A 10,445-nucleotide genomic window follows, 5' to 3' on the forward strand; every position below is an offset into this window, starting at 1 on the left:
CCATACCATTATGCTATGTTTCTTTGTGTTTTGACTCCATCCTGAGGCTGCCTCTCTCCTTGAGGCCAAATGACTAGCCATTCTTGGCTTTCCAGCCACACAACCACAACCTTCAGAGAAGAGACAGGCTGCCTGCCTTTTGTCGTGGTGTGGAACTCCAGGAATTGGGCCCACATCACAGTGGCCTGAATTAGGCCATGTGTTCCTTCCTGACCAATCGCTGTTGGGGGGATGGGGTGGACTAGCCCCAGCTACAGGGGACAGAGGAGGGAGAAATGGTTAAACACGGGCTCCGTGAGAAAGGAGGGAGTGGAGAGTGGGGGCCAAATAGCGATATCCACATATTTTAATTTTGCATGTTCTTCATATATGTTGTGAAATTTGTTGGACTCTTAGATTGTATTTGTGCTGCTTTTATGCAAAGAAAAGCTTTTGTCTTTTGTCTTTTCTGTAGTCTGTTTAGTGCTTTTGTCTTAGAAAATCCTTTCCACCTTATTACCGAGTAAATATTTATATTCTTCTGTTCGTGGCTTTGCTTTTATTACCTATTTGATTCATCTGAAATTTATTTTGGCATATGGTATAAGAATCTGTTTTTTAAAAATTACCTAAGTTAGCCAGTTTACCCAACATTTTTCAAATAATTCTCAATGACTTAAAACGTCACCTTTATCATGTATAAATAAAAGATCCTGGGAGGCAAGAAGGCTTCCCAAGAAGGTCACGCATGCCTATACCTCTTTTTTCCTTCCCTCCTCACTCAAACTCTATTCATTGTTCTGGTTTCAGCTTAAGTGTTCCCCCCTCCAGATGGGTTGGATCCCTTCTCCGTACCTCACAGCACCTATGCTTGTGAGGGTTTTCACGCTGTTGTAAATGCCAGCATATATGTCTGACTTCCCTGTGAGCTAAGGTCAGGCCAAAACAGTTTTCATCACTGAATCCTCTGTGTCTAATACATAGTAAACAATACTGTTTTTTCATGACTGAGTAAATGAAGATGGTATATGAATTGTTGCTTTTTGCCAGACTAGGAAATATGGAAGGGAAGTATGTTCTGAGAGCAGTATCCGTAACACTAGAACCGTGGAAGAGCCCAGGTGGCTCAGGAAGCTGGGATCGGGCAGCCTGACCATATTTCAGACTCAGGGCTTCGTGGGAGGGAAGGAGTAGGTGTGGAGGAAGGAAGGTAGGGGCCCAATCCTGAAGTGCCCTATTCCTGATTACTCAGCAGTTTGGAAAGACAGGGTAATCATTGCAATTCTCTGCCCAATAATAGGCTCTAGAGTCTGATAAAGAAATAGAGGCCCACCTTAAACTCCTACTGCAACAAGTAGCATCCCAGGAAGATGTCCTGTTGAAGACGGCAGCCCCCAACCTGAGAGCCCTGGAAAACCTAAAAACCGTCAGAGACAAGTTTCAGGAGTCCACAGATGGTGAGCCTGAGCTGTAGCTGCCAGGAGGCCGTATTCTTGAGTGCAACGGGTTTTGATTTCTGTAACAATTATCAGCAATCCCTCCTCCCCCACCCCATTGTAGCTTTATTTATCTGTATCATATATTTTCCTCTGTTGTCTTATATTAATGTGCATTTTTAATACTGAGTTATTAATTGCTTCCTTTTTGAAAGTGTTCTGCTTTAACTTAAGAACAGGTGTACTGGTTTATCTTTTTAAAAGATTTGAGAAAGAGAGAACATGCACCCCCTCACACAGGGCTCAACCTCATGACCCTGAGATCACAATCTAAGTAGAAGAGGAGCATCTAAGAGTTGGATGCTCAACTGAGCCACCCAGGCGCCCCAGGTGTACTGGTTATTTTAGAACAGATACGTTTTTTTATATCAACATAATGGTCATTATTAGGTAGTTTCAGAATTTTTCATTATTATGTTAAAATTAGCTCTACTGGAAAAAGGGCTCATCAATTTTAAGAGCCATGTTCTTGGAATCAATAATAATTGAAGTATTTTAAAGATAGATTTTACTCAAGACAATCAAATTCAAAATCCAGTTTTTAAAATATTCTATGCTTTAAAGTTGAAATAAGAGGAGCCAGCCCCTCAGTGGTCTGCAAAATAAAGAACAATGATTCTCTTTTAGCTTTTGAGGCCAGCAAAAAGGAAGCCAGAATGTGTAGGCAAGAGTTTGAACAGGTGAAAAAAAGGAGATATGACCTTTTCAGCCAGTGTTTTGAGCACGTTTCAATCTCTATTGATGAAATCTACAAGAAGCTCTGCAGAAACGTCAGTGCCCAGGTACATATTTTTCACCCCCAAAAGGTAACTTGGTTTTGGTGGTAGTTTTTTTCTGGTGGGAAATAAATGTCCATCACATTATCTGAATGACCCACTTCCGGAGCAAAATCCATTCCAGAAGATTGGTTACCGTGGTAACTGTGTTCCCACTCACTCCCATTGGCCGGCCTGGACAAGGCAGAGACTCTCTGGTCCCATCTCTTCATCTGAAAAATGAGGGGGTTAGGTCATTTAGTTTCCAGGTTCTCTTCAGTTTTGGAGTTCTGCTGTCTAGTGCTAATTTGATTTTATGGAACAGTCAGTGGTTTCTGTAGTGAAGGTGCATGTAATGTAGGGGGTCTTGGGGAATGGCTGACCTGGGGTCAGGAGGGGGAAAGAACCAAAGCAGGACTGTGTGTCAACAGTCTCTTTGCTATCACCCTTGCCCATTCCGGAGCCAATACCCATAGCAGATCCTGTTGCACTGGATGTGAAGTCAAGATGTAGACCAGGTCTTCATCTGCTCTTACCTTTCTTGTGGTGTTCTTTTATGGCCGAAAGTTGATCCTGGATCAGATATTTAGAATTTTAGCCAAAAACAATTTACTTATTTTCAGCAAAGTAAAACTAAAATAAACCCACAAACTCCTTGAAGCAGGATTCATCTGTTGCCACAGTACCTGGCCCACAGTGGGTATTCAGTAAGTGGCCAGTGAATGGGCTGAGTGTGCTGAATAAAGGCTGTTTTGTCAGACTGTGGTGTGTGCTGCCAAGGTGTGGCAGGCCTCTGGAGAGGCCTGATCTTTTGTGTGTGTTACCATGTTTCCCCTCTATTACGCACCCAGACAGCCCTGTTTCCTGTGACTACCTGTAGAGCTGCATATTTGCAGGCATTGGTATTTTGCCATCACAATGGAGGGAAACCTAACCAATAGAATATTTGGCATTTAAACTCAGTTGCAATTTCCAAAGTTGAAATTTACTCCTTTTCTGATTTTGTAAATAAATAACCTGTGTTTCAGGCATTTCTTAGCCCAGAGAACCCAGAAGAGCCTTACCTAGAGGGAATTAGCTATAACTGTGTGGCTCCAGGCAAAAGGTTCATGCCAATGGACAATCTGTCAGGGGGAGAAAAGTGTGTGGCAGCATTAGCCCTCCTGTTTGCTGTGCACAGGTAAGGTCACAGTGGGCTATCTGATTTTGCATCAGGGCAGAAACCAAACAGACCTCCCCACAGAAGATCTGTTTCCCATATGTGAAACAAGACTCTTTTCTTCAGCCAGACAATATTCAGGTTCTGTTTTAGGCCTATAATAATTTAGACTGCAAATCTAACACACAAAACACACAACTCAGTCTTTGGCAGATTTTCATTTAATTTCTGTAATTACCAGATACTAATATTCCAGCTTTACAGAAGAAAAAGAAATACTGGAATAGCCAGATGTGACATCAGGATTGCCAATAAACAGTCAACAACAAACCCAAACAGAACAAAAACTCCCGACCTGTATATTATTTTCCTAGTGCCTGTTCAGAGAGCTGTTTATGGAAAGCATGTTAAATGAAGCATTTCTTCCGAAAAAATGTTTAACCTCCTTTCCACTAGTGGTGATGGTGGTTTGTGAAGTCAGTCAGTAAAATTGTTAGCTAAAATTAGGGCAACTGATTTTCAACATGCAAATCCTGAGATGAAGATGTAGGTGCACATGATGCTGCCTCTCTGCTTTCATGACCAGGAGGATTATCTTGAGTTCTCCAACTACTTTTAACTGTTCCCAGGGGTAAAAAAGGAAGCCATTACAGGAGAGGAACAGACAGTTCCTCTGTCTGTGGACTCTGGGAATCAAACCATGAGCCTGTGCTGAGCAAGTCCTAGCAGGACAGGACTAGTATCAGGTGTCACTGCCATCCATTTATTCAACAGCTTTAAATATCTACTGTGTGGAAGTGGTGGTGTAGCTTTGGAGAGACAGCAGCGAACAAAACAAAATACCTGCCTCAAAGAGACTTTATTTCTGTTGGGGAAGACAGATGAGAAGGTATATTAGTAAACTCATTCTGTAACATAGAGACTATCAGGAAATGACAGATACTACAGAGAACAAAATAGGGAATGGAGATCGTAAGTAGCTGGGAAGGGTTTGCAATATTAAAGAGTCACCTGGGAAGAAGGCCTGTTTGAGCAAAGATTTGAAAGAATGGAGGGAGCACGTCATGCAGATAGCTAAGGGAAGAATGTTCTAGACATGAGGAACAGCAAGTACAAAGGTCTGGAAGCCAGAGAGAGCCTGGCATCTGTAGTGAATAGCCTCTATGCAACAGTGGCAGGTACAGGGCTAGAAAACTACTGTAGCAATAACGGTGGGAGAGGAAGGTGGGCTTGACCAGGGCAAGAGCAGAAGCTGAGCAGACAAGGTGTGGAGTGTGAAGGAGGAGGCAGGGATGACCCCTAATCAGCTCAGGTGGGAAGACCCAGGAGGGAATAGGTCTGGAGAGGCAGGTGAGGAGTGGGATTTTGGATGAGCTTGAGCTATTTATTAGACCTCCACATGGAGTTTTCTAGTAAGCTGCTGGACATGGGAGCCACCAACATAGACCATATTCAAACCCTGAGAGGAGAAGAAATCACCAAGGGAGTTAATTAGTATGTAAGCACTGCACCTCAACGGCAGTGCACTGAGAGAAGTTAGTGGAAGAGATGGAAGGAGCAGTGGGTCAGGTTGGGGGAATAGATGGTCATCCTTGACATCAGAGCCAAAGGCAGGGGGAGCCCCAGATGCCACCTGCATCAGTTATGGGAGACACAGACTGAGCCTTGCACATTTGACTTAGCATCATAGGGGTCGTTGGTGACTGAGGCGAAGCATCCAAGGTGATATAGCTTACTTACTCTGAATACTGTTAATCCTCTCCAGGTCTCTTGTAAAACAAATAGAAAGCTGCAACTTGAGTGTAATTTCTTTTCTAGTTTTCGGCCTGCTCCATTCTTTGTTTTAGATGAAGTAGATGCAGCCCTGGACAACACAAACATTGGCAAAGTAAGTTTCTTTCTGCTTTTAATTTTCCAGTAGAATGTTTACAATTCGAGGATCATATTCTGGTCAGAAAGACAGTTTATCCTGAACACCCACAGTTTGATAACTGCTGATTAAAAATCAAATCTGAGTTAAATATCTAAAAATTAGGGGCAATAGTTTTCATTCGAGGTTTAAGGGACCCTCAATGAATTCTTATGGAATCAAAATGGAATCAAGTTTTACTGAGTCCGTACCATTGCTAGTGGTAACTTCTCCCCAGATCTAGATACTGGGACTTAGAGGGTTACCAGTAGGCCCCGTGGCAAATAGGACCAAATCAGTTGTTTAATAAAGTCCAAAAATAACATTTCTAAACAAAATTCCAAAGGAATTAAAGTTCAAACTTCTGCCCACCCCCCTTCATTTACTGAAACTTACCTGATCGTTGCACTCCTACATGATCCTATTTTCAGTATTTGAGACAATGAGGGAACTAAGGAAACAGTTGGACTCTTGGGAGTTCAAGTTAAGGTCAGCCTTCAAGATGAAAGCATCGATATACAAACCCCCTGAAAGGACCGACACTGAAGCCACGTATCTCCACTGTGACTTTCTGACACGAGAACGGAGTCAGCCGTGGAAGCATGACCAAAGGACAGCATGAGTCAGCTGCAGAGGGAAGCCACAGCTGTGGCCCACAGACTCTATCATGGTCCCATTGCCATGCCAGCGCTCTCTGTTTTGGAGCTGGATGGATCAGACTCCTGATTCTGATCCCAGGCAGTGTAAACTTGGCATCCTGCAGTATACCTTAGTCTTGTGAGCTTGGCTAAGGAGTCCATCTCCCAGTGGTCTTCAGGGTTCAGGTGCCACCGCGGCCGGGTCTGAGTCTCTGAACCTGACCTGCCAGGTTTAGTCTGCAGAGCCTGCCATGAGCTGCCTAAGAGGCAGGGAGTGTCAGGGGCTGGGGCTGAGGGGCCTTCCAGTGGGGAACCAGGCATGTCTTCCTCCAGCACTTCCCGATGGGTACTCCAGCCTGGATTTCTCCAGGCCCCTGCTTTCTGCACATCACCATGTGCATAAGGACAGCATGTCTGCTCCACAGTCACAAAATTTAGAAAACTGATCCCCAGACTCTTGAACCTTGTAGAGGACAACAAAGAGCCAGCTTCTGTGACCTGCCGGACTTCAAGGTAATAGGTGGAGGAAAACATGGGGACAACAGAAAATCTGTCTCTTGAATGCCAGCCAGTGTGCATCGGCTGATTGGACTCCACGGCCTGACTCATTTGGAGAAACCTCCCCTGAAGAGGTGATTCTGGCACTTTGAACTCAGGTTGTATGTATTTTTGTGGACTGCTTTTCTCTTAAGGTATCTGGGTCTTCTAGCAAAATTTAGATATATCACTGTCGCCTCCAGAGACTTAAGACTCTCCTGGTGACACCCATCTGAGGTATTAAAAACCTTTTAGCTTTGTCTCCCCTTGAGATTTACTCTCCTGTAAATGCTCACCACTGCCCTGAGTGTGACATGTAGGATGAGCAATTCGGAAGTTGTTCCCACTCCCTCCCAGGGTCAGGGTGCCCCCACTTACCGTAGGTAACTCTCCAAGCCAGATGCATCCCTCTGCTTCGTCTCCCACTCCTGTCAGCAGCCCATGACTTTTAGCCCTGCATCCTGGTGGCTACCATTGCTTCCAATGCTAGATGGAGTTCCTTCTGCTGTGGGTCTGCTGCTCAGCCCTCAGCCCAAAGCAGTTTCCCCTCCATGGCGCACGTCAGCTAGGGACTACTGCCCACGCGGCGCGGCCACACCTGCTGCCATGCCTGCTGCCAGAGCTGCGTCCTTAGCGCCGCAGCATTGTCTGGAACGATGCAAATGAAGAGCGCTTCAAGCCCCTCAGAGACACGCAGAGTGTCAGCAGATACCTTGTGAAACTGTAGCTCAGTTCATCTCCATCTTTTTCTGGGTTCTGAGTAGAGGCTGCTCAGCAAGACCGATTTCTATCCAGAGCTTGTTTTGTTCGGATTCTCATGCCTTGTACTCGAGCTTCCTGAAGGAGCCACGGAGTTCAGCTCTAACCAAATAATTATGCTATGGATTATGATTACCATTTTTGGCCACAATTGCCACAAAATGGCAATTACCATAATTGCCATTTTTTCATCTTCTGGCTTTGAGTTAGCAAAACAGGAAGTTGGAAGTTTAAATACCAGTCTGTTCTTGCCCTCACGTAGTGTATGAGCGACAGTTTTTATCTTGTTATGAAAGCTGATTGCATTTTCACTTGACAGTATCTTAAGTAAAAGCTCTGTTCTTAAAAAAATTCTTAAAGTTTTAGAGGATAGATTTAATAAGATTTACAATTTTTTACTAACCTATTATTTTGGAATCTGAGTTCTTTCCATTTCTGCAGTTATCATGGATTTACTGAATTACCAGAAAGCCCAGTGCCTCGTTACCTACAAGGGGCAGACCCAGGGACAGGCAGTCACCATCCCGGGGCCAGCAATGAGGCCTTTCCCTGCGGGTGAAATGTGGGCTTTTCATTTCCTCCAGGTCTCAAGTTACATCAAAGAGCAGACTCAAGAGCAGTTTCAGATGATAATCATTTCCCTAAAAGAGGAGTTCTATTCCAAAGCCGATGCGCTGATAGGCGTCTATCCAGAGGTGAGGACCAGCGACGGGGAGAGAAGTCACTCAGTTGACTCCTGACACCTACTCATAAGTACCAGTAGAATGGAGATACAGTTTGATTTCTTCAGTTGACTAATATAGACTTAAATGACTTTTTAAACAGAATAAGATTTTAAGACCTCATTATTTTTCTATGGCAGTACACAGAAATTTTTAAGATATGTTTTAAGTGAAAAAGCAAATCAAAAATTGCAGAACAGTAGGATAGTTTTGTTAAGGTACTTGCTAACATATACCACTAACTATGAATATTATATATTTTTGTAATGTTAGAATGCTTTAGGCAAAACAAACGCATGTGGGTAGCACTAAAGGACCTATTTACCTTTGAAAAAGGACCAGAGGAAAAAAAGAAATTGAATTCTAAGTTACGTCTGATCAAACACTCCTTTCTTAACCTGTTCATGACACTTACCTGAGCTAATGGAATAGAGCAACTAATTCAGATCATTCAGTTTTGGACAGTTAGGCTTTACTTCCTGAGTTTTCATTTAAACTAAGATAAAAATTAACTTCCCACTCCTGTTAGGGAAAGATGTTAGGGGGCCACTGGAAATTGTCATACCAGTGTAGAAGAGTAAAAAATACCTTTTTCCTCTACCCATGCTAGGTTCTCTGGCTGGGGCTCTGTAAATCAGAATGGCAAAAGGCAGCTTACCAACACATACACCGCACATGCACACCGCAGACACACCTGGTGAAGAGTAACCCCAAGAACTGCTGGCTAGGATTTGGGCTTCTACACCATTCCAGGCTAAACAAGGAGAAGGGGCTCAGGGCTTCTGGATCAGGGAGTCAGGGGAGGGAGAAATGAACAGAAGTGTGGTGAGCACAGGTCCTTCAGTGAAGCCTGTGGTGCATGAGGATGTGGGCGCCTTCTCCATGGCGACCGCAGGGCAGAGCAGAGCAAGCACCTTCTCCTGCTGCAGCGTACATGTCCTTTGCCAATGGGACACCTGTGCCTGCTGTCAGAACTCATCCTGTGTTGTTGGCCTCAGCAGGCCTTCGCTCAAAGCCGAACCTTTGCTCCTACCTTCCACCAGGGAACACACAGATGTGAGGTTGATGTAACTGGACACAAGTGGCCCCTGTTTTAAGTGTGGATCCAGGTTCCCTAGTGACCCAAGATATTTGAGGACACCGTCCCTAAGCAGAGAGCTGACTTTTGGCTGTCTCCTCTCTTTTCAGCATGATGACTGCATGTTCAGCAGAGTTTTGACCCTGGATCTTTCCCAGTATCCAGACAACGAAGACCGAGAAAACAGCAAAAGAAACCACGAGTCACGTTAAGACCTCGCATGACTCTGAGCCAACAGGACAGTCAGGCAGGTCAGGATCACCCCTTAGTCCTTGCTCTTGAACAACAAAGTGCGGAAGCAGTTGAGTGGCCAGGCGCTGGAGCTGGCTTCCGTCCCAGTTTGGGCCCCTTCCCCATAGGTCAAGTTTCCCCAGAGTTAGTGTGACAGGTACAATTTTGTACCATAGTCTTAACTGCCATTTTGAAAGCCAGTCAGAAAAATGTTGAATTCTGCATTTTTTTTCATTCAGGTCTTTCTTGCCTTGTACGTTTAATCTTTAAGGAAAATTCTTAGGTCTCAAGTATACTACTTATACGGCATTGAACCCAGGTTTTATGGGAAGTTATTTCAGAGGAACTGATGTCAATATTGAAAATATCAATAAAGAATATTCTAATTTCAAATGTCTCCAATCTATAATTTTACAGACAAAAAAAATTTTAGGGTGAAACTAAGTTATGTCTGCTTCAATGAAATCTAGATTTCTCTATGTGTAATTTCTGTTAAGGAAGTATCGAAGAACATAAGCTTTCCCAAGTAACAACTGACTTCTCCACTTACATATATTTCCCATTTATTTCTTTACAACTTTTAAAGAAAGTTGCAGTGTTTTCAATAATACTTCATTTCTATTTTCAAAATGGAGTAAAATTTCGTACCTAACAGAGATGCCTGGGTAGCTCAGTGATTGAGCGTCTGCTTCAGCTCAGGGCATGATCCTGGGTCTGGGGATCGAGTCCCACAGCGGGCTCCCTGTGAGGAGCCTACTTCTCCCTCTACCTGTGTCTCTGCCTCTCTCTCTCTCTCTCTCATAGATAAAATCTTAAAAAAAAAAAAATTTGTACCTGACAGAGTAGCTCCCTCACTGCAATCTACCAAAAGTCACCCCTTGACACAAGAGTTTGTAAGCATATAAACATTTAAAAAAATTAAAGCAACAAAATATGGAATAAAAAAATTCTAAGGTGCTGAGGGTCTTCCATTGAAGACAGGACTTGGGAGGGCTGGGGATGCCTGGGTGGCTCAGTGGTTAAGTGCCTGCCTTCAGGTCAGGGTGTGATCCTGGAGTCCCAGAATCGAGTCCCATATCGGGCTCCTGGCAGGGAGCCTGCTTCTCCCTCTGCCTGTGTCTCTGCCTCTCTCTGTGTCTCTCATGAATAAATAAATAAAACCTTAAAAAAAAAAAAAAAGGT

At 43.9% G+C, this 10,445-nt stretch overlaps 1 protein-coding gene across 1 annotated transcript in view; it reads left to right on the forward strand.

Moving 5' to 3' along the window:
* Positions 1–9,656, forward strand: part of SMC1B (structural maintenance of chromosomes 1B) — a 71,412-nt gene extending 61,756 nt beyond the window's left edge. Inside the window, exons 20-25 of the mRNA XM_072843551.1 lie at positions 1,280–1,436; positions 2,103–2,257; positions 3,259–3,410; positions 5,208–5,277; positions 7,817–7,927; positions 9,143–9,656. Coding sequence (XP_072699652.1) covers positions 1,280–1,436; positions 2,103–2,257; positions 3,259–3,410; positions 5,208–5,277; positions 7,817–7,927; positions 9,143–9,244 — 747 coding nt within the window. The 3' untranslated portion in view covers positions 9,245–9,656. The remainder of the gene's footprint in view (positions 1–1,279; positions 1,437–2,102; positions 2,258–3,258; positions 3,411–5,207; positions 5,278–7,816; positions 7,928–9,142) is intronic.
* The last annotated feature ends 789 nt before the right edge of the window (positions 9,657–10,445 follow it).

The sequence above is a fragment of the Canis lupus genome, chromosome 11 (assembly GCF_048164855.1).
Source record: "Canis lupus baileyi chromosome 11, mCanLup2.hap1, whole genome shotgun sequence".
NCBI classification, from domain to species: Eukaryota; Metazoa; Chordata; class Mammalia; order Carnivora; family Canidae; genus Canis; species Canis lupus.